The sequence below is a fragment of the Simochromis diagramma genome, unplaced genomic scaffold (genome assembly GCF_900408965.1).
Source record: "Simochromis diagramma unplaced genomic scaffold, fSimDia1.1 OVJJ01000216.1, whole genome shotgun sequence".
Lineage (NCBI taxonomy): Eukaryota > Metazoa > Chordata > Actinopteri > Cichliformes > Cichlidae > Simochromis > Simochromis diagramma.
In genome coordinates, this window is record NW_024386883.1 from 1,064,998 (window position 1) to 1,088,898 (window position 23,901).

Below are 23,901 nucleotides of genomic sequence, written 5' to 3' on the forward strand. Positions count from 1 at the left end.
TCTACATTTCTGAAACTCAAATGATTTTTTCTGTTGCATTTACCTTGATTAACGCAGGATACGAATAATTGATTTTCCTTCTAATGAAAATCCATGCTTATCCATCCAATTAACAAAACTCGCATGTTTTTGGTCAAGAGGACACCGATGAAGATGAAGAAGAAAAAAAACAAAACACAAAACAGAGAGAGAACATGCAAAAGCTAACAGTTAATGCAGCTTACCATTTATTGAGGACAAGTAACTATCAAAAATGTAAAAACAAACAAACAATTGTTTGTGAACAATTCAATATAAAAGAGAAAGACCAGAAGTACTCAGAGAGTGCAGATCTCCACTAGAGCCGCTCATTGTCTGGGCAGTACTCTTAAGGCAATAGTACTGTATTTGTATCTCAGTTTTTCTTTGTTCTTTATAAACTATTTAACTATGTTACTTTAAAATTTCACAACTGGAACATTCTATTCTTTTGTACAAAATTAAAAACTATGGTATTGAGAAGGTTTATTTTAAAAACCACTGCCATAACTTTCCTTTCTAATTAAGCCTCATGAAAAGTTCTTGTTTCATTAAAGAACAAAAACAAACAAACAAACAAACAAACAAACAGGTATGTTCAGCTTTTGGTTACTTCAACTATGTGATATTTTACAAGATAATTGGAAATTCATGTATTATTAATTGTTGTTCTATCTTGCAATGTAATGCTCCTGAAATGGATTGCGTGTTACCTTAACATGCAAATTTTCCACAATTTTTGCTATAAGTTTTGGAATATACGTATTTCAGAGGCAATTTAACCTTGTACAGAGAAAGAAATTTAAAATCAATCACCCTGTAACTCTAATTTTACATAGCAAATGTTGCTTGACAGGACGATGAACCTACCACTATGTTGGAAGTTTTGTGCTATCATACGTTTAGCAATTAATCAACAAACAAGTGCACCCACACGCAGACACACATGCTGTCTGGTTATGGTGATTGCCTGTGGAAAAAAATAATAATGTGCGAGAGAGAAAGAGAAAGAGAGGGATGGGGAAATGTCGAGTACCGTACTAGTAAAACCAGTACTGACGCAGTTACTTCATCAAATTTCTGCTACCTTCAGCACACAAAACCTGACCGAGGTTTAAATATGCTGCATTGTTAAATGGCTTTTGCTGAATTTACTACATTACCAAACCACATATGAATCATCCTCTAAAATTGAAACAGGGGATATTTTCAAAAGTTTTGTTCAGTTAAGTAATATTTTCAATTATGAAAGTCATTTAAATAGACAATCAAAGAAAATCAGATAGTCTCAAGCTACACATGCGAATTTTGTGCAGAAGCTACTGTTACAGTCACATCTTCTATGCAAAATTTCTTTATAAATGAATTTACTTCCTTACCTACTAGTTTACTTGAAGCAAAGCAAACCGTTTCAGAGCAGATTCATCCATATGTCAGTATATTACTAATAGTAGATGGTGGCTGGCACGGCTAGCTATGGAGAAGCATGGAACAATCTGTGCAATGCAGCTTATTAATTACAGGTCAATTAATCATTAGATAACCACAATGTACCAGATATAAATCACCACACACCCATACACAAGTCAGAAACAATGACTATGCTTTGATTTTGGCTATATTTAGATGTAAAATAATCATCCAGAAATAAAGTTAAGGAATGTCTCGTTTACACCTTATCAGCAGTTTTGTCATTAACTGAATGGTTGTGCTGCTCCTCATTGACTACTTCTTTATGACATTTATAGATCTCTTCTAGGAACGGTGTGGAATAGGAACCCTGCCTAGAAGCTAACTTGGATTTAAAAACATTGACAGTGAAACAACATTTGGAGCAGAGTTGAAAGCCAGCGGTGCAAAAGCATGGCACATATCCAGTAATTACAGCTGAAACGTGAAAGGGATATGCAACGCTTGCAGTAAATTAACTTGCTATAACTAGGTGAAATTTAACACCTTCACTTAAAATCGTTGAAATAATAAAAATAAAATTGTATCTTGAATTATTTTGTCTTGAATAAGAAAATGAAGGGATTAGAGTTAGGGTTGATTTTAAACATCAAGTCCGGCTACTTGTCTAATTCAGTTCAATTTTCCCTTTAAGCAAAGAGGTCAGTGCGGACACAAGTAAATCAGTATTTAAATTTATAGAGAGGAGGGCAGGGAGATAAAAGATTAACAAAACATTAAAAGTGTAATTCCTCTTCAGTACTGTAAGTATATGACAGTACTTTGAACTATGCTTTTGATTGCTGGCAGCAAAAGAGAATTCCCATTTGATAAGATACAGACTTTAAGGGGTGATTTGAAGTTTCTTAGAAACTAAGAATTGCTTGAGTCAAAGATGGTAAACACATCACCATTCATTCTGAGGGACAGTCGGGGAGATTTGCACGCGCAAAAAATTAATTTAAAACAAACATATATTTCATATATATTGTACAGTATAGATAAATTCTGGACTTTTTTACATTTCCATACATTTTTTCTCATATGTAGACACTAATGAATTACAAGGTTGAGTTGTAGCAGCCAGGCCTTTGTGCAGATTCTTTTAGGTGACAGCTCTGCACTTTTTCAAGCTAATCTTTCAACAGAACAGACATTGTTGGATCGATATGCTGTATCACTTAAAAAAAGTATTTACAAATGTTAGGAATTTAAACGGGTCTTTTTTCCTGCTGCAAAATTATTAATGTTTAACTAGTGCCGCAAAAAGATATTTTTCTGTCCTTTATAAATCACCTAAGCAGCTTCAAGTGTTTGCTTTACTCTTAATTCAGCATTTCCCCCCTAAGTATTTGCCCATGGAACTTGAAATAGCCTCATTAAAATTAAAAGTTACCAACTCCTCAGAAACAGGACACAGACAGAAGGACAAGATTCAGAGATTAACAAAAAACTGGAACTGCTGCAAAACATTCTTAATAATACAAACAGTTAATGTTTTATGAACATGCTCCTTGTTTACTTACATTTCTATGGCAACTTGCCTACCATGTGTAATGTCATGTATTTTGGGCGGGATTAGCACACTTATATTGTAGCTACAGGCTATAAAGCAATGCGGATATTAGTCCAGGTACCAGTGCATGAGGAAAAAAAATCCTGAGTCAGTTCTCACATTCCCAAAATGTGTATCAGATACTGAAGTCGCAACTAGAGCTCCTCCAATTATTGTTACTTCTACTAATTATTAATAAAAATTACTGCCAAGATGAACACGCTCATTGAAGTCCTAGCACTTTTTCTAGGTTTTGTTAGTTGGATATTGACTCTTATAACACTAGAAGATCAGCACTGGAGGGAATCCAGTCAAGACGGGAGTGTTATATTAACTTCTAATCTCTATGAGAACCTATGGATGTCTTGTGCAAGTGACTCAACGGGGAACTATAACTGTCGTGACTTTCCATCCCTTTTTGCTCTTCCGGGTAAGTAAAGTTTTAATTTTTTACATAATATTTTTTTCATCTTCCAAAATACGCTGTTTACAATAATTTAATTAGGTAACTAATATAAAAGTACTTGGGATTATATGCATAGCTTGCATATTCCCATATATATATTTTTATTCTCTTGATGATTTAGCAAATTTTACAATCATACTGAAAGAAATGCTTTAAACTTAATATGAAATAATAATCAAATAATCTTCATAAAAGCCAAAAAAAAAAAACACAATATCTGCCACAGGCTGTAATCTGAAGGGGTGACAGAAAAAATAAACAGCATCTGTCCAATCTAAACAATCCTTTTGCCAAATTTCTCATGTAAGTTTATTTTTGTCATGTGTGTAAACGCAATGTTCAAAACCATTTTAGGGTTGGTGGTACTTCACTCCATTACAGAACGAGTAAAACTTTTTTTTAGCAATGCTCAGAGATAACATGTTCATTTTAGGCAATTTAGTTTAAAACTGTTTGGAAGAGAGTACATTTTGAAGTTAAATGCTTCTTTTATTCATTACCAAATGCTGGGATCCTAAAAGACTAATAATGACTCTGTCTGATTTGCAGACAGGCAAGCAGACTCGACTTAGGGTCATAATGCAACTATGCATCCTCATCACCTATTACCACAGCTGTTACCATCATCCCTTGTAGAGAGAGTGAAATGAGGAGCCAAAGCATGGCTTGAATCCCATCAATAAATAGTTAATAACATTGGCACAGGACTTAAAGCAAATGGCAAAAGGTGACATGTAGCTTTAAATCTATAGACATTGGTAAGCACCTCTCTGTGGCCCCATAAGTTGGGTAACATTTTGAGTCTTTGAAAAGTTTGAATAGAACTCAGAATAAAGGGAATGTTGAGTGGGTGAGCTGGAATAATTTGTACTTTTTGTAGTATCTTAGCAGGAAAATTTTCTGACACATTGAGGCTCGGTGGCTAACAACTTCAAGATTGTGTGGGAACATAGTTTGGAGATGAACGTTTACGTCTATTTTTCGTTATAAACCCAATAGTGGATGCTTTTGCTTCATTTCTGGGCTTTCACAGTTGGATAATGATCAGGGTCGCCCTTCCAAATCGATACTGGAAGGAATTTACAGTTGATGGTAATGTTATCTCACCCCATCAACAATGAAAACCTCTGGATGTCCTGCACAACTGACTCTACAGGAGTTAATTATTGCTGTGATTTCCCATCTTTGCTTGGTATGTGGTCAACACATAAATGTTCTTGTTTTATTTTTTAGTTTTATTAAGTTAAGTACTTATTAATTAATCAATTAAGGATTCATCTGGCTTAGCTACTCAAGCCCAAGACTTTCCAAGTAAGATTTTATCTGAAACCATCTTAAACTATGTTGTAAAAATCAGCTCTTGTAACAGAGGACTTTAAAAAAAATCCTTAATAACAAATAATTAAACAGTCTTTACAACGGTAAAAAAGGTTGATCCTTTTTATGAATGTTTTCATCAACATTTTACTTGTTCAGGGTGTGTCTGTTGTTTACTTGTCTGGAAATTTCTACTGTACTAAGTACTGGTGAACAGAGTAACTGCAATAGAAGATCCAGAAAAAAACAAATGCAATAAAAACTTTGACTGAATTATAATTAATCAATGCCCATTTAGCAATTAGCATCTACTTTGGTTTGTATTTCTTAAGTTACTGTTTAAGAATCAAGTTATGCGAAGTGACATATAAATATTCACCATATCAAAGTGATCCAAAGAGAAAGAGTTTTGTAGTACTCAAACAGTTATCAGTCTTGCCTACAATCCTGAGGCACACATTTCTATACTATGTATTCTGGTTGATTGGTACTAAAAAAAGACCCAAGATGGGCTGTACAGCCCGGTCACAAGATCTGCCTAGACCTGAAAGGATAAACATTTCCTGTTCTCTGAAACAACAGATACTTTTACAATTTGCTGACTATTTTATCAGTTGTGAAATGTGGAATAATTTGAAAATATTTGTGGTCTGCCTGAACTTAATCAACTCATATCATTGTGTCTGTCCTGTGAGATTCAAGGTGGAGCCTCTCACTGAAATGTGAAACAAATGAAAATCTGAGGGCAAGAATTTTTTATATGAAGCTTAATAGAAACAAACAAAAAAAGCTTTTTCTAAAGTTCTTACCAACTTACTGCTTAAATCTTTGTTACTTATTTATATATAACCATACGGTACACAAACGTATAAATCAATATGTTATTCTGTCTTTTATTTGCACACAGGCTACATTCAGGCCTCTCGAGCACTGATGATTGCTTCAATTGTGTTTGGGTCATTTGGCCTGGTGGCTACGCTTGTAGGAATGAAGTGCTCGAAAATAGGTGGAGAAAACTATGTTCTAAAGGGGAAGATTGCTGCAGTTGGAGGAGTGTTTTTTTTACTGCAAGGTAAAGACTTGGGGGTGGATGAAAGATCTATGGAAAAAAAGGAATGAAAAACAAACTTTTATTTAAAACAAGCATTTTAGTGTTTGCATGTGAAACTTTTGCCTGATTATTTGAACCAGACTTACAACTTGAGAAATGCAACCTAGCCTCCATAAAGTCATGTGACAGATTTAAGACAGTTCACACTCCCAACTGAATGTTTGCACAGAACACGTGGTTAAATATAAGCATGAATGGTTTGATTTCTACTTTTCACAAGACAAGCTATCATATCACCATTATATAATAGTTTACTAGTTCAAAAGGTTATCCTTACGCTAACAAACCTGCTGATATAGGACCGTCATTAATAAGAGTTTATGCATTTCAACAGCACTATTGGTTACCCCATTTAAAAAACAGTGTGTGAACCCAGTTATAGGATCATCTCATTGACCAAAAAGTATTTTCCCCTGTATTTGAAAAAGCTATATTTCATATATACATTTTTCATTTAACAACATATTTTTAATTTACATAATTAATATGATTTACTGAACTACAACTTGTAAAGTTTTTAAAAAGGAATATAAAAAATCTTATGCAACATTTAGATAGCATTTTTGTTGCACAACTGGCCTAATGTTTTTAAACTTGACTTTTTTTTATAAAGATATGTGCACTACTCTGTGAATTTAACTTGCTTTTGCATTTTGTAGGGCTTTGCACCATGATTGCCGTGTCTTGGTACGCAGCAAACATCACCCAGCAGTTCTTTGACATTCTCTACCAAGGGACAAAGTAAGTCAATATAATCTGCATCAGCTAAAAGCACATAACATAGATTAAAAATTGTTAATATTAAATAAATATCACAATCAAAATGTCATATAAATAAATCTTATTGTCTTGCAGGTATGAGCTTGGAGAGGCGCTTTATATTGGCTGGGCTTCAGGCACGCTTGCCATTTGTGGAAGCTCGTGCCTGCTGTGTTCCTGCAGAATTATGACTGACAGTGAAAAAATGTGAGTAACTGTTGCTGAAAAGTTTAATTCGCCAGATATTATACATATAACAGGTGTATAATTAATATAATAAAATTAAACGTGCCTTTTGTATTTTAGACCGTATCCACTCCAACCATCCTCCAGAGGACACGTGCGATCAACTGTGGCACCCTCTCAGTCTGTCAACTATGACAGAAACGCATATGTCTAAGAACTTAATGTGTAGATGGAAAAGTAAGAATCTTTTCAGAATCTTTCTGGAAGAGACAATAATGAGTAAAAATAAATAAATCTGGTATCATTTATACTAATTCTGAATGGAATTTGTTGATTATTGGCTTTATGATATCAGTCTTTAAATTACGTGTTTTTAATCCTTTAACTACATGTCTACTGTACATGAACTTGGAATTATTTTGTATTTATATTGTAAAAATCCCCTTATTATTCTAAACATATAACTACTTAGTTACATTTCAGTCATGACTTACATAATGAAAACTGTGACAGTATAATATCAATTACGGTCATAGGTTCCAGGACAAAATCTGTTACAGTAAGTAAATTTTGATGCAAAAGTCACACTTCCAACTAAGCACACAGTTGGTATATTTTGTTTTCTAATGGTCCCATACATAATTTATCACAATAACAGGACACGTGTGGTTTCAGCCAGTGGGGTTTTTGTTTGTTTTGGGTTTGTTTTTTTTTTTTGCAGGAGCCACTTGAGTAGGGATGGGTACCGGTATCCGGTGCCATGATGGCACCGGTTCTGACATAAACGGTAGTAACCAGACCGAAAAGCAGCGCACATTTCGGTGCTTTTTTTTTCCTGAGCTGTGATACACTTTAGATTCTAGCCAATCATTTTACGTTTACGAGGATAGTAGGCGGGTCTAGGTACGTACGTTCTTTTATGCAGAGCTACAGATTAAAATGCCCAAGGCAAAGCGGTCAAAAGTCTGGCTGTACTTCACAGCAAAATATGCAAACTCAGCAGCCTGCAACAAGTGCTTTAAGCTGATACTGTGATACTGTCAAAGCAGGTAACACCTCAAATCCGATGAAACACCTGGCGACACATAGCGGGTTTTTTTTAAAAGCCGAGAAATGCGCCGTATTTGATAGCTTGCTGCAAGACCTCACACCGTGCACATCTACTGCGGGTGGGTTGCCTGTTATCGGACCCGGAGCAACATCCCCCAAAAACCCGAAGAATAGAGTCCTGGCCCCCAGCCCTGCCAGCGTAGCAGAAATGATGATGGCAGCAGCAGCCGTTCTTCTCTGCGTGAGTAGCTTAATGTTGTTCGTGTGTAATTTACGTTGAGTAGGCTAACCATGTTATTACATTAATGCATGTAAGGTGAACTAGCAAACATCATCATAGCTACATGCGGCTGTCTTCTTGTTTGATGGCAGATACTCCCTTCACCCTGGCCAAAAAGGCTAAAATGACCAAAGAAAAAGTGGAAAACAGCTAAACATGAGAGGTTTTTGGACAAAGTTTGTGTTTTTTCCATTGTTTAAGCACTGCTTCCAGCCAAGAGTGATACCATATATGCCCCATAGCTGCAGAAAAGGCTAACATTGTTATCTTTTTACAAAAAAAAACAGCTGAACATGAGAGGTTTTTGGACCAATTTTGTGTTCTCCATTCTTTAAGCACCGGTTTAAGCACCAGCACCGTTTCAAAAGTACCGGTTTGGCACCGGTATCGGATAAAACCTAAACGATACCCATCCCTACACTTGAGTAAAAGGAATGGAACAATCATAAGCACAGAGTATATTTACATGTCACTTTGTTGATTTTATACATTTCTCAAGATTTTTGCATGTTTTTTTACTATATATTTACCAGTTATTTACCATTTCACAGTAATCGAATGCCCTAAAATATGAGAATGTTAACACGTTTATGATTTCTGCTAGTGATGCTCAGCGGTGTTTAGCACAGGTGACATTGTTGTTGTCATTATTAACTACTTTGCACAGTCAAATAAAAAAGGACATTCACAGAACTTGCTTGCACAGCAGCTTTTCATTTGAATGTTTAAATCAACAACAACAACAAAAAAAAGCTCAGAGCTCAAATCTTGTCATATAACCCACTTAACAACAGTACTTTCTCAGGGCCCACTTTATTCTTTAATGCCCATTTTAGTTTGGTGACACATTGTGTTTTACATTCTCACATAATATAGATTCAACACTTTAAAAATGCCATCTTCCAGGAACAAAAAGTCACCTTTGGAGTATCTCACAGTTGCAACCTGCTGGAAAGCTGTGATGTCACATTTGGGATTTGGTTTACCCAATGAGAGTCAAGAAACATTTTGCTGATTGGTGATAAATAATTTAAATGTAAGGAAGAGTTTAAAATAGAACATTTAAAGCATAAAGTCATGTACAGCACTTTAAAAATTCTCATTCTTAACATTCTTAAAAGCCTCATTCTTAACAGGTTGTTTTAATATCTCTTCCTTTTCATTAATTGGTCACAGTAGCTGCATCACTGTAAGAGTGAAAGTAATACACTGGGTTTTCAGTTCCTCAGAAACGTACATGAAAACATAAAAATGTACCGAACCACTGATTTATGCTACTCAGTGTTTTATTTAGCAGGGGTCTGTGTTTATGGGACTTTGAGCAATACTATTTCAAGTCTATAGAAGAAGAAATCAAAAGGGATAGCCGTATCACATCAAAAATACTAAATTCATATGTATTTCACATCCTTCGCCCCCTGTAAATTAATTTGTTAAATCAAGGACACACACAAGATATAATTAAGGCTGTTTTATGGAGAAAAACACCAAAAACGTTTTAAAACAAGCACCATTTTGCACAGAAGGGTAAAGAGCATAGTTTTCTTGTCAATCTTTAGGTGCTTCATTTGCTAAATTGTCCAGGTTCTGTCCATCAAAGCGGATAGCGTGCCAGCCTTCAGTGACAGTGAGGTCCTGAGCTCCTTTAGCAGCATAAAAGTCTCGAGAGGGAGTGTTCCAATTTAACACAGACAACTGCAGCCGCACACACTGCTTCTTTTTCCCAATCTGAACAAATAAAAAAATTGTCCTGCTCTTAATCATGCACTATTACCTCGCTATAACACAAAACAGCTGATATTAACCAAAACAGAAGAAAAAAAATCAAAAGCGTCCAAATGCAACAAATCAAATTAAAAAAAATATGTTTTCCATACAACAACAAAAACAGTCTTACCTCTGCAACTTTGCTCAATAAAGCTGTACCAATGCCATTTCCTACAGAGGAAATCATTATAAACATGATAAAGTAACAAATACATCTAGATAGATAGAGAGATAGATAGAGAGATATACACACACACAAGAAATATTGTACCTCTGAATTCTGGCATCACATACAGGTCCTCCAAATATACTGCCCGTCCCTTCCATGTACTGTAAGTGTAAAAGTAAAGGGCGTACCCGATGACTGTGAATCCTATATGAACAAAAAGAGGCAAATATTTCAAAGGGAAGTAAACATTACGACAAATATCATGGAAAAACCTCTCTCTTCCTTATACTAAACTACACTTTTATGTGGACTGCTAATGTAAAAGACCGCTATTGCTAATAAGGACTAAAGATATAAAATTTAAACTAAAATAATCTAATGCTGACTGTGCAGCTGTGGTGACGTGAGCTGGGAAGTTCCTAATTACTTAGTAGCATTGCTTTGTCTGAGCAAGGTTTATGTTTGTTTCTAACACGTGAAAGAACAATGCTTATCTTAATTTTAGGAAGAATAGCCTCATGTGCCACTGTTGATTTATGAGGTAACACTTGTTCAGTCATAATTTGTCAGACATGTATATCTAAACAGCAAGGCCAGAAGCCTTTTATTATACTGATAAGATCAAGTGTGGCAGACAAGGAAGACTACAATAAAAACAAAAGGCCATGATTGAACATTTACCCTCATTAGACTTATGCTCTTCCGGTACTTCTGCAACGAGGCATTCAAAGAGGGGGTTCTGGCAGAAACCATCGCGCTCTAACTCTAAATTGCACAAGAAAAAGTTATTCATATAGACATGTTTAATCTCTATTTTAACAGCAATAAAAAGCTCTCAAACAAGAAACATCAAAACATACATTTGAGAAACTGAATTCTCTTTAAAATTGTCTCTTCATTAATAGTAAGTAGTGACAATGACATCAATTATTCTGAGTAGGAGAAGCATCAGGGTCTCTATTAAGCCAGTTGTGAATGACAGTCCTCTACTGTAAATTTTTCCAAAGGTATTAGCAGGCTTTTACTTAAAAGGATGCTTTTGTGTCAAGCTTGGGGTCACAGTGTGTCGTCAACTTATGAGCACAATAGAAAAACACAAATATCAAAACAATCTGGTTGTATTTGGTTTTTTTAAAGACACTTAGTAATCCAGCTATCTTTATCTTATAATAAAAGAGAGATTGGATGTATTTCAAAAGCAGCTGCATGACAGTTGATAGGGAAAAGTACACGAAGAATTGCAGTTGACCGTATACACCTATATCTAAGGGACCTAATCCTAATCTTATTCAGTTAATCATTGTTGGACTAATTACCACTCCTTCTCACTGAGCTGCAGTTATTGTTTCAGCTAATAACTGCATCTAATATATGAATTTTATAGTTATATATAAATTCATCCTTCAAGGCAGCACATTTTAAATACCAACTTAACTAAAGGTAAAGAAGCTCATTTCTTTCTTTCTGTCTTTTTTTTTTTTACATTATTTAACAGCAAAAAAAGAAGAAAAAAAAAAAGAATGTTGTACCCATGAATAAATACTGTTTAGTGTGTTGTTACATCTTCTAATGAACTAATGTTTGCTGGAAGATTAATTCCAAGTTCAATTCTAAACCTGGAATTCATCAGCTAAAAATACATCAGAACAGGCATCAGGTTTGGTGAAGCCACCATGCTGCCCGGCCATCTTGAATACAGTGACTGGCCAGGAAATTCTTTGAGGCCAGCCTCTGTTTATCAGAGGGAAAGTGTTATTTTTAGGACACTCTAACCTAACGTTAGCTGGTATAATGTTAGTTTTTTTTTTGTTTGTTTGTTTTTAGATGTTCACCTGCTGTGGAGGCAAGTTTCAAAATCAAGATATGATGGATCATACCTATAGTTTTTTCATCAGAGAAAGGAAAGAGACACCACTACCAGCATCTCAGAGGCATTTCAGAGGCTAACAGCAGCATCAACTGCTCTACAACTCAACTCTCACTGTCATCGGACAAATGTTTCACTCACTCATTGACTCATCTTAAACTCCTTTCACCAAGTTCTACAACCTTCTCCAGCATAAATAAATGTGGAAACATATTGACAGTTGAGGTAACAACAGAGATGAACTACAGCAAGAGTTGTTTGTCCTACAGCGACCACCATAGCTAGGATTTTTCACTTGAACTGGGCAGCATATGAAAACAACTCAACTGATGAAGTCTGCTATCTGTTGACATCTAGTGGTGAGCTGTACCTTTAAAACGTTAAATTCTGCCAGGTTCTATGTCATTAATCTCTCTGGTATGGCTTCATGAGAAAAGTAAAATGGGACACAGACACTGTGAAAATAATTAAATTCACCCAAGTTATTTTTGCTGGAAAGGTCTGTTTGGAGCTGGGAATGTTTATACCTTATTCCATTTCTTTCATATAACATAAACATGACACGTGACAGTTACTGTCATTTGCATTATTGTTGTGTGTCCCTAAACTGTTGAGGCAACAAATGAAAATAAAAGTTTTCTCTACAACAATCTCAGGAAACCTTCTTTCATATTCTGCCATAAACAATTTAACTGTTCTCTCTCTTTTTGTTATTTGTGTTGTTTGATGTGTGGACATACTGCAAATCGATTTCCCATTGGGGGCAATGAAGTTACCACTGACTATATAATTATAAAAAGAATAAATACACAACTTTGATATTTATGTTTAATGATTTTAAAGTGCTTACTTTTTAATAGTGGGGTTTATAATGATGATTGATTATGACAATCTGATTGTTGGGAGTTTAACCCTTGCCAGTTACTTATTAAGTGTAAACAGACTGTGGTCTGACTGCCAGTCATTATATAACAAAATTATATAACAATGGTTCATCATATTATACATATGCTTTTGCAGTCGGTTTAAAAAGTCATCATTAAAAGTTATACAGAAAAAAACGGTATGCTTTTAGACAAATAAATCTTTACTTTCCGTAACATTTAACTAATGGGAGAATTACCTTCATGCGAAATCTTCACTTGGTCAGGCATCTTTTCATAAATCGCCAAATCCTGAAAAACGCCGTTTTACCGTTATGTCAACTGAGAAACACACTCTGGAGAATTATTAGGAAACAAAATCTAACATTTCAGATATTGAGCTAACGTTTAACAGAGCCCTATAAAAGTACTGTGAAGTGGGAAAAACAGAGATAAGTTAACTATAATTCACCATTATCATCCTCGATATGTCTTTGCAGTCTTCCTTCGCAGCACGCCGTATTTTGAAATTCATGTCTACAGTAATTGCAGAGTTTCAGGGTTTTTTTTGCCAGTTTTCAGCTCTAAAAAGCTACGCGCTAAAAAAAAAAAAAAAAAGTCTGTACAGGAAGCGGCTACGCCTTGATACTTCCGCCTTCAAAATAAAGGTAAAAATAATTTTGGAACTTTAAAAAATGTATTATTTATTTATTGATTTATTTTTATTATTATTTCCGTTTTGTATGCCTTTCGATTTGGATAAGGCAATAAGTCTTTATATGAGCCCCATTTTACAACTACCAACAACAAAATTTCGCACAATTAGGAGCACTTACGTGCATTTAAAATAGTACAAGTACAAAGTACAAAAATATCCGCCTGCTCCTTTTCAAACAAACCGCACACAAAGACAGTAAAAAGTAAACCTCCAAAGTAAAAGTTGCAGTAAGTGTTGAACCACATAAATGAGCAAATTGCTTAAATATGAACAAATTTCACAAGTTCGTACTTATATTTTTGTTTGTTTGTTTTTAGGGTGCTTAGTCATTTTGCTTGAATATCATTTTTAAAAAGTTAAACTACTGGTTTTTCTTGTTCTTTAGTTGACAGATATTGGATTTTTAACCTGTCAACTTATATGACAAGTCAGAACACAACAGGCTTTATGGGGCCCTAAAAAAACAAACAAACAAACAAAAAAAAACCCTGAAATTAAAAGTTTGTGAAAACAGCTAATGGGAGTGAGCTCCCCCTATTTTTTCTATATACACTGAGCCCCCTTTAAAGGCTCAACAAAAAGGTTATGGATAACCCATGGACAATTACAACCATTCAGCTATACATGGCTTTCCAACTAAAACAACAAATGTTAATATTCTTATTTTATTTATGGTATAGTCAAAAGCTTCAAGAAATTTAAATATTGAAATTTTTCTCCTATTGTGATAATAGTCACCCGAAGTGACAAGTGAGCTCAGTCAAAAACATTTAAAAAAAAAACAACCCCAAAAACAAACAAAAAAAGATTATGTATATGTACACGTGAATCACAACCCTCATCACACAACACAGGAGACTAGCTGTGTGAAAGTAATAGAAAAATATGAAAAGTGTCCAGTATTTAAACTACTGTATTTGCTTGTGTATGTGGTTCAGCTCTTAAATTTGCTGAAAGAATTCCAATAGGTGCAGCTTTTACTTTGGAGGTGAACTGCCTCAACGTTTCATTTTCACTGTATTTGAAAACTTTAACAGCTGCAAAAGAATTGTACTTCTTTCACCGTTTTTACTTTCAAAGGTCTAATAAAAGTAAAACAACGCAGTTGTGGCCTCTATTTTTCTTTATTGACTTAAGCAAAGAAAAGCCTTTAAAATTCATATTTACCACAAAGTAACACTATATGTCATCTCTATAAATATTGCAGTATATAAAACAAAAGGCATTATTCTGCAGTTTTCACTTGCTGACAGAAATCATTCTGCATTCAGTGACCTTTCGTTCAACATTTCAAATGCAGGATTGAATCTTTTTTTATAAACTTTTTTATGGGTACTTTGAATTCAAACTAAGTTTTGTTGAGGCTGAGTCTTTTTTTGCAGGTTATTTTATAACCTTTGGGCTTAAAGCTGCCTTTCATTACACATTAGACCCATTTACACACAATGTAGCAGCAAACTTGATTTATACAAATTCATACATATTTTCCTCAAATTTAATGCAAGTTTGGAGTTATATATTTAAATTTCATCTGAAAATATAAAGAGTACAAAAAAAATTGGCAAGCTGTAATTAAAATAGCCAAGTTTTTATGTGACTAGAGCAGAATCCCTCTACTGTAGCATTTCTGTTGTTTGTCCTCACTGTACTGCACCTTTTTCATTTATTGCACTGACTTGATGCCCATGTGGATTGTTTTGCAAGCTCAGATATTGGATGTTGGCAGCAATTTACAAACTCTGAGAGCCACCCATACCAAAAATGACAATACCAAAGAATCACTTAAAATGACAACAGAAATGTAAAAATCACATACAGTTGAAAGATTTCATAAAAAATCATTTATTTTAGGGTAAAAAAGAAACATGAAATCAATTTGAATATAAGCTGAAACAGTGAAGATGTCACAGATTGGTCGGTTTTCTTCGGGCATCAACATATTTACCTCTGGTCACATTTGCTCTCAATCAGTCAAGAGTTCAGATATTGCCCCCTCATACCACCTCAGAGGTTGCCCCATTAAGTTCAGCCCAAACAAATCTCCTTGTGTGCTCAGGTGCTCCAACTTGATAGGAATCTCCACTACTCATACAAGTCTCAGTGTGGCGACTGTGTGCTTGCTCCAGGAGACTCGGACCGTTCCAGCTTCATCCCTCCATCTAGTGAACTTGAGGAGATTGAGGTGGGTAGCACAGAGCTCTTAGTCTCCAAAGACGAAGAGGCAGACGAGGGAAGAGACACGACTATGTACTTCTGCAGAGGTCGTGAAGCTGTCAGTCCAGGGCCACTGCCAGGCTCCAGTTTTACCAAAGGCTGCAAGGTAGATGTAGCACTGGGAACAGTACTAGTTACTGGTGAAGCTGACTGTGAAGAGCTGAGAGTTATGACCTGACGATAGACAAAAAACATGCAAGCAGTTGTAGATTTTATTAGAAGTCACAATCATCAACAGCAATCTTTATTCAGTAAGTTTTGTCACTGCGTTTCCATTTGTAACACTAAGCATTTATAAAATGTCAAATCTGGCACATTATCATGCCAATATGAAGGTCAAGTATATGAGAAAGGCTTTGTGGCTTTATGGAAAAACAGTTTATAAAGATTTCCTGTAGTGGTGGTAAAAAACTAAAATCACCTGCTGAGTTGAGGCAGCTCCTGCACTGGTTGCCATAACAATGTACTTAGTAGCTGGAGGAGATGGCTGTGATGGGGTACCAGGTCGTGGTGACATCAGTGTGAGGGAGCTTGGGACCTTAATGATGCTGGGAGTGCGAGGACCTGATGACCCACTTAGCCCGCTTTGTGAGACTGAAAGGGTGGGACGCGGCTGAAAGAAAGTGTCATTGTTCATTATTAAACGAAGGCAAACGTACTAGTTACCAATAGCACTTGTAATAATCTTAATATGCCATTTTAATTTTGAATTCTCTTATTACAGATAAGTATTTTTAAATATACATTCATTTACATTTTAACAGCCACGTGAATGGAGTGGTGAAAATCTTCATTCTATTACCTCAGATGTCTGTCAAAGCTTAAGCCTTTTTTTCCCCAGGCATGACTTGGAAACTGCCATCATGCTTTTATAACCTCACCCTTGGTTTACTCTAACTCCCTTTTAATAGAGATTAGCCAGGGAACTCTGGTGCAACTGGTGCAAAATGCCGCCACACGGATTTTAACTGGTGAAAGAAAATTTGAGCATTTTACTCCAGTTCTGGCCTCCTTACACTGGCTTCCAATTGAATTTAGGATCCATTTTAAAACCCTTTTACTGTTTTTTTAAATCCTTAAATGGTCTGGCGCCCGTATATGTGTCCGACCTGCCGAAGCCCTATGTCCCCCCTCGTTCACGCCGGTTAGCCTGAGCAGCTGTTGCTCTCAGTCTCGGCTGAAACTTAGAGGAGACTGAGCATTCTCTATTGTTGCCCCGAAGCTTTGGAATCATCTTCCTCTTCACATCAGGCAATCTTCTTCAGTGGTGGTCTTTAAATCCAGAATCAAAACTTATTTTCATTCCCTCACTTTTGAATTAGCGGGTAACTGACACTGTTATTTTATTGTTAATTGTAAATTAAAAATAATAATAATTATTCATATAGTTTTACTTATATACTTTTAGTATTTCTGCTGTGCAGCACTTTGGTCGGCCGTGTGTTGTTTTTAAATTGCTATATAAATAAACGATGGTATGGTATAGGATACTTTGGTGATAACTGGGTGTAAGTTATACCTGAGTGATTGTTAATGTCGTTCTGTTGACTTGCTGAGCTTGCAGTGCTGCTTGAGTCCTGGCCTTCATTACATGGGAGCAAAGCATGGGTCCGAGATAACCATATTCTGTGCGATACTGCTCCACGTTGTCAGGCTGAGATCGCAATTTGGCAATAACACTGGCACAATGTTTCTTTGTAAAAGGAGAAGGGAAAACAAAACACTTTAATAACAATCTCAGGGTTTATGTAATCTGTTTGGACTGCTCTAGTTTACAAACTAATGTATGAGACTCAGAAAAGTTCATATATTACCAGTAGGAGGCTTTGAACATGTTCAGCTCCTATCTTATCGATATTAGAGATCACAGGTCCTTCCATCACTGCTTTGATCCGAGCACCTTCTACAGCAAGCCGAGGAATTATCAATGTCTTTATCACCTACAGAGGATAAAAGATAAAAACAGCAGGTTGGTTTCACTGCAACAGACAGAACAAGAAGAAGAGGAAACAAAACCCCACTCACATCTGGTCCCAGTTCTGCAAGTCCAGCGATGCAGCCGTACCGTGTCGTCCACTGCGTTTTATCATCCAGCCAACTCTGGAAGAAGAAAAAAAAAGTAGATTCATGTGTTTTGCTGTGTTTTCCTACTTGGTGTTTGATTGCCTGTTCTGAATCAGTCCAAAATAGCTACAAAGCCTCCCTGTGAATCACATGAGAATTTTCAACTGTTGTGTCCTGGACTAGAGGATACATTTGTGAGGTAAAGGTTTATTATCGAACTGTTACTACGTAAGAATGCAAAGCACAAAGAAAAGCTTCAGAGCGCTTCAGTCGCAACAGGAGATTACCAAGTTCACACCTGCTTAAACAACGCTCACAAAACAGGGCCAGTAAGATTCCATCAGACTAAAGAGCAAAAGGGTAGATACACCCTTAAACAACGTTAAAATACAACTAGAGTTTGTTTGTTTTTTTACAAATTGGCAATGACATATTTGGTTACTGATTATTATTATTAATAATTTTAAGACATACTTGCACAACACAGCTTGATGCATACCTGCATTTTTACACTGTCATCAATTAGATTTTGAGAAAATGTGAAGCTATTTAGTTTAACTTCTGACAGACAAATTAACACCGCCTACACTACACCATGTGCACTTCACAGTACTATTTGGGAAAATGAAAGAGAAAAAGAACAGAGATAAATGGAATGGTTGCTGAAAGAAGAGAATTATTTTGTCATTTTAAAAGTATTACAGCCAAAATTATGAAATACATCCAGAGAGCCTGTTTAATACTTGAGTGATAGAGAGTTAAACAAATTTATACTCTGCATGATTCCCTCCATCCCCCCTTTTCCACATATCCAATTTAGTCTCTTATGAAGTCTATTCCAGCCATCATAAGATGCAAGTTGGTGCTCATTCTGGACAGGTCGCAAATCTCTCGTAAGGATAAGAGAGCAACAGACACCCATTCACACCTATAGCCAATTTATTACTGCCAATCACCCTAACCCTAACTGCTCTGTGCATTTCACTATATATATAAAATATCAAAACATCGTCAATATGGGAACAACATATTTATTACCAAAGAAAAACTTCACCTTGGTAAAAGTCTTGGTAATACGAGACTGAATGTTGTTGGTTGTTGTACTGAAGGTTTTACAACTTTGGGCCATAAGACGAGCAGCAAAGTCCCGTAAAGCCCAGTGGTTGTCAACATCCGGTCGCAAACACAGCTGCTTACTCACAATACAGGTGACCACAGCCGGGATGAGCTCATGGAGCTGTAGATGGAGAGAAAAAGAGAAAAAAAATAATTGAATATCACATTGAAAGTATGTTTTGGGTTACAAGCTTCATAAAATAATACAACATTGTATTTGTTTCCATCACTTACGTATTTTTCCAGATACAGGGTGGGGTTGTCCATCAGAGCTTTTACCATCCGCATCAGATAAATCAGAAGAGCCAAGTTGTTTTGCACCACGTTTACACGCACCTTTGAAGAGAGCCTAAGGTCAGCACTTTGAACACAAATATGCTCAGGGCTTTTTTGTGAGGTAAAGAAATGTTTGAGAAGAGAAGATGTTGGAAATGTGCTTACGCCCTCAGAAATAAATGTGCTGAATCTTGGAAGCATCTGATAAAGTCCAGGATCGGTAGCAATACTCTGTAAGGCTTCCTGTGCGAAATATATACAAACATTTTTAAAAAGAGAAGTCGGGTGACAAACTGGCCTGAAATAACTTTTTGATAGTATGACAGAATTAGACTGCACTACTATTTTACTTTATAACAACAACAACCCGTTTTAGAATAAGTAACACAAACAACTAAATAAAAAAAAAAAAAAATCCCAGATGACATTTTTTTGTTTTAATGCTTTTAGAAATCCATGACTCTGTAGGACTCAACTATCACCATGTTAGTAGTTTAATGTGGGGCCACAGTCTGCACGCACACACACACACACACACACACACACACACACACACACACACACACAGTGCACAGAGGCTGCGCCATTAGATTTTCTAGGCATCCAAAACAGCAGCACATGTTTCTGTGCTTACCATTAAAAGCTTCACTGGGAAAAGTTAGCTTTAGTCCTTCATCAAACCACCTGATCAACAAGCTCCAACGTGAAGAAAAGAGAGCTCTGTAGCTGCTCCATCCACCGCTGTCAGTTTTGGACAGCGAATTGTAAATAAAATCGAATGTGTGCAGATGACCTGTTAACTTAGTCTGGCATGAAGAATTAGGCAGTTTGCTGAAAGCTGACAGCAGAGAATGTGGATATGTTCGCTTTTCTTCTTTGCAATCGCCACATACTCCTTTAAACTCACTTAAACTCAGACAGAACTCTTTTTTTTGGCCTTCCAAGAAAAAACAGTGAAGGGCATTTTGTTTTATGCCCAAGTTTAAGTTATATTATACAATTTATTGTATAATACATTTGTAGTTTTCATTAATAAAACAAAACCATTACTAAAATATTCAATAATACAAAATACTAATATAAAGTAGAGGCAGAACTTACAGCTCTCTTAGCTTCACAGGATCCAACACATGCTTCTGTGATTTCCTTGTAGTAGAGCTGCTGTTCAACAGAAAGCTCATGAGTGCTGCGTGGTTTCAACCTTATTAGACCCTTTTCCTTTCCTGAACAAGATGGATACAGATAAACATTATCAACAAGCACTGTGAAGGCAAAACTGAAATGAACTAAAGCAGGGAAATGTAAGAGAAAGATTAGAAAGTTAAATAGAAAACAAGACACTGACCTTTACCGTCAGGAGTTGTTGTGCCCTGACCCTTGCCTTGAATCGTACCTTCCTCCTCCTGACCAGGTTTGACTACTTTGAGAGGCTCTGTAGATTCAACTTTCTGTTGCTCTTTTGTTGCTAAAAAGGAAACAAGACATATCTAATGTGTCTACATTTCTTCTCCAGATATTTAACTTTGTACTTTAATAGAAAAAAATCTGGTCAGAGCTAACCTGGTGGTGGATTTTCTGGAATAGCTGGTTGCATCCCCTCAATACTTAACCAGTGAGCTGGTGATGAACAAACAAGCACAGAGTACAAGTTAAATATACTACTGGACAAAAATATACAAAAAAAAATTGACTCTCTGAATACCTTTAAGAGACACATCTAGTGGGACTCTGGGAAGAGGCGTGTTTATAATGTCACTGAGGTCAACTTCCTTTTCCTCGTAGAAATGAAGCTCTCTTCCACCGCCACTCGCAAAACGAAAAGGGATAAACTCTTGCGACTGGAAGCCATACAGGGGCTGTACCGAAAGGAATTAATTGAGACTTGCTTGCCTTCAAACTGCATCCATCAAATCACTTAATAAGCCAGCAAAAAGTACTTCATTTAAAAACACACAAGTTCTCACTTACTTCCACATTTTTTAATTTGAGAGCATTGTCTATATCGCTGGTGGTTAATTTACGTCTCTTCCCATGGTGCATAAATTTCAAAGCATCCTATGTAAAAGGAGAAAAAAAAACCACCAAAGAGGATTTAAATATAAATCTGGATTTTCCAGTAACTGTTTTTTGAGCATTTTTCTTCCACATAAATAAAAGGCAATATTTTCTCTGATAATTCATACTTTACCTGTGCAATTTCTTTTATTCTGTAGCTGACCTCTTCACTTAGGGCTACACAGCTGTCCTCCTGTAACTGCCCCACTCCCACAGACTCTGCCATGGCCTTCATTGACTCTGTAGGCAGGACGACCGAACAGTGCTTCTGTCGACGTTCTTCCGCCATGGCTGACATAAGAAAGCACACAGGTCTGTAAATATAACCTCTCGTAGACACACACACAAAGTCAAGATCACACTTAGAACTAAAACACAAAATTCTAATAGTTCATAGCCAATTGTAGATACTCAAATGGACTTAAAGTAACAATCACAGTGTGATACTATGTTGTTGACAGAGTTCTGATTATAAATAGCTTATAATCAAGTCTTAAAAGCTTCCTTTGAAGGCAAGTGGACTTGTTCTTGTAGGGTCTTGGGAGACATTTCAGCTCTCATTGAAAAGGCTTCTTCAGTTCTAAAGGCTGATGAGGATTCCCAGGTATTTAACTTCTAATGTGTTGCCACCTTGAAGGTGGTCCTGAATGTCACTGACCCACTCTGTCTTCGTGTCATCAGGGTCACAAGTTTCAGGGTGTGACACACTAAGGTCACATGCCATGCTGTGAATTCTCTGTAACATGTCAGCTAAGCCTGCCCATCATGTGAGCCATTAAGATGACATGGGTCAAGGTGTGAGTGCGAATTGATCTCAAGAATGCATTATAGCTGACTGGTTATATAGTCCACCACCTCAGTTGCTATAGGTGCACATAGGAAGCATCCTTTACTCATATTTCAAACTTTGTGGCTTCTCTGTCCAAAATGTGAACATTAGTATCTTCAAAAGAGTGTACTTTTTCCTTTAAGTGCAGGTGTACAGCTGAGTCTTGTTCTGATAACCCAGCTCCCTTACATTGGTTTTATGTGTGATTACTGTGGCTATTGTTGGGCCTGAAGTATATTGGGAATGTTAGAGGTGCTTAGTGAATATTCCTCAGAATACCTGCACAGATCTAAGTACAATGTTCTTTCCTCTTTGTTTACATACCCACCAAACCAGGACATTTAGGCTAAATTCACTTACTATAGATATTTCCTTTTGTAGATCATTTTTGTAGTGCTTTTAGTTTCCGAGACTCAATGCAATAACTACACAGATTGTCCCATTGCGTTTCACCATAAAAAAACCCTCACAGCTATACATCTCCAAGGAGACCCTCATCTAAAACCCTTTTCATTAATGATGGGCAGTCCCTACGACAAAACCATTAAGGTGGATAATCACACAAAAGGAACCCCTTCAAGACACTGCATACAATAACGGCTTATTATATAGTAGAGATGTGCAACAATGACCCAAACACTGATCTAAAACCTCGTCTGGTGATTGGCAGGGGTTATAAGAGAATCTCAAATACATGAAAAACTATTTGGAGGTTTGCTGAGACAACAGTAACTTTCTGGTCAGCAACAAATGTTAAAGCACAACAAAACTTATTCATAATAGATCCTGTGGTAGCAACAGCATATTTGCTGTCAGACACATTCTCTAAGTTTCGCATGTATTTGTTAACGTAAATGCAACGATAACAGACCGAACAAAACCTCAACGGGAGAGAAGTCGTGTTTTAAAACTACACCAATTACATCTTTGGAGCTTGTTCTTAAGATGATATACAACGTTATCATGAAAACAAGTCCACGGTATTTCACAGGACTGGAGGTATTGCAAAGCTAGCGCGTTGTAATTACACCCATCAAATAAAATCTAAAATCTTAAAAAAAAGACTGTGAAACTTAATGTGGAGGCGAAGACTACACATTTAATATAATGTTAAGTGATTTTAAAGATTGTCCAAGTTCCTCTTTTCCAAATACTTTGTAGGTAAACAAACACACTGAGCTCCAAGGAGCGGGTTTGTTCACACTGACGGAACAACAGCGAACTACAACATGTAACACACAAGCCACACTTTATATATATTCACTGGAACTTAAGATCAGTGAAAAATAAAGAAATTATGGTAACTTTACGCTTCTGAATAAATATATACTTATTTCACACTAACTTGCGGTAAGCTAATTTTTAAGCATGTTAGCTTGCATGCTAATAACTTAGCTTCCGTTGACGTTTTACCTGTGTGAAGTTGCTTTCTCCTCTCTGAATATAAGCAGGAACTTATGCGAATAAAAACAATCAATGTTTACAAAAATGCTGATTTTGCGAAGCTATTTCTTCTCTCTGAATATCCATCTCTTGATGCAAATAAGAAACTAATTCGCGGACTGCAGCTGAGACCTCAGTTCGTGAATGAGCGGTTGTGTTTCGTCGCCATTTTGACTCACGTTCCGGTTGCGGTCTCGCGAGACTATACTACTGACAGTAACCGCCTAAAGTTTATTTAAAAATCAAATCAACTAAAATGTTAAAGAAATTAATTAAATTTGCTTTAATATTGAGATTGCCAATGTTACAAATAAATCCAGACTAAATTA

At 36.2% G+C, this 23,901-nt stretch overlaps 3 protein-coding genes across 3 annotated transcripts; 1 reads left to right on the top strand and 2 right to left on the bottom strand.

The window, feature by feature from the left end:
• The first annotated feature begins 3,011 nt into the window (after positions 1-3,011).
• On the top strand, positions 3,012-7,152 carry LOC120734198 (claudin-15-like). Its single transcript, XM_040032844.1, has 5 exons — positions 3,012-3,452; positions 5,713-5,877; positions 6,576-6,657; positions 6,772-6,882; positions 6,982-7,152. The coding sequence occupies exons 1-5, from the start codon at positions 3,236-3,238 to the stop codon at positions 7,073-7,075; spliced, it is 669 nt and encodes a 222-aa protein (XP_039888778.1). The 5' UTR covers positions 3,012-3,235; the 3' UTR covers positions 7,076-7,152.
• Positions 7,153-8,648: 1,496 nt separating this feature from the next.
• sat2b (spermidine/spermine N1-acetyltransferase family member 2b) lies at positions 8,649-13,483 on the bottom strand. The gene is made up of 6 exons (XM_040032843.1): positions 13,330-13,483; positions 13,118-13,169; positions 10,809-10,892; positions 10,230-10,331; positions 10,089-10,129; positions 8,649-9,919 (listed from the first exon to the last, which is right to left on the bottom strand). The coding sequence occupies exons 1-6, from the start codon at positions 13,390-13,392 to the stop codon at positions 9,740-9,742; spliced, it is 522 nt and encodes a 173-aa protein (XP_039888777.1). The 5' UTR covers positions 13,393-13,483; the 3' UTR covers positions 8,649-9,739.
• A 1,905-nt stretch (positions 13,484-15,388) lies between these two features.
• Positions 15,389-23,762, bottom strand: taf6 (TAF6 RNA polymerase II, TATA box binding protein (TBP)-associated factor). The gene is made up of 15 exons (XM_040032847.1): positions 23,543-23,762; positions 21,434-21,591; positions 21,214-21,300; positions 20,948-21,101; positions 20,806-20,862; positions 20,591-20,710; positions 20,347-20,468; positions 19,411-19,488; positions 19,204-19,305; positions 18,908-19,090; positions 17,815-17,889; positions 17,604-17,729; positions 17,309-17,482; positions 16,211-16,402; positions 15,389-15,963 (listed from the first exon to the last, which is right to left on the bottom strand). The coding sequence occupies exons 2-15, from the start codon at positions 21,587-21,589 to the stop codon at positions 15,673-15,675; spliced, it is 1,917 nt and encodes a 638-aa protein (XP_039888781.1). The 5' UTR covers positions 21,590-21,591; positions 23,543-23,762; the 3' UTR covers positions 15,389-15,672.
• Positions 23,763-23,901: the final 139 nt, after the last annotated feature.

What these genes read in the sequence shown, in the direction of transcription:
- LOC120734198 (XM_040032844.1), top strand. Translation starts at nt 3,236, where the DNA reads ATGAACACGCTCATTGAAGTCCTAGCACTTTTTCTAGGTTTTGTTAGT. An exon ending in AGTGTTTTTTTTACTGCAAG is followed by an intron (nt 5,878 to 6,575) that starts GTAAAGACTTGG and finishes TGCATTTTGTAG; the next exon opens with GGCTTTGCACCATGATTGCC. An exon ending in ATTCTCTACCAAGGGACAAA is followed by an intron (nt 6,658 to 6,771) that starts GTAAGTCAATAT and finishes ATTGTCTTGCAG; the next exon opens with GTATGAGCTTGGAGAGGCGC.
- taf6 (XM_040032847.1), bottom strand. Translation starts at nt 21,589, where the DNA reads ATGGCGGAAGAACGTCGACAGAAGCACTGTTCGGTCGTCCTGCCTACA. An exon ending in TCCAGAAAATCCACCACCAG is followed by an intron (nt 20,711 to 20,805) that starts GTTAGCTCTGAC and finishes TTTCCTTTTTAG; the next exon opens with CAACAAAAGAGCAACAGAAA. An exon ending in GCACATTTATTTCTGAGGGC is followed by an intron (nt 19,306 to 19,410) that starts GTAAGCACATTT and finishes CTCTCTTCAAAG; the next exon opens with GTGCGTGTAAACGTGGTGCA.
- sat2b (XM_040032843.1), bottom strand. Translation starts at nt 13,392, where the DNA reads ATGAATTTCAAAATACGGCGTGCTGCGAAGGAAGACTGCAAAGACATA. An exon ending in ACATATCGAGGATGATAATG is followed by an intron (nt 13,170 to 13,329) that starts GTGAATTATAGT and finishes GGCGTTTTTCAG; the next exon opens with GATTTGGCGATTTATGAAAA. An exon ending in AGAGCATAAGTCTAATGAGG is followed by an intron (nt 10,332 to 10,808) that starts GTAAATGTTCAA and finishes TTGTTCATATAG; the next exon opens with GATTCACAGTCATCGGGTAC.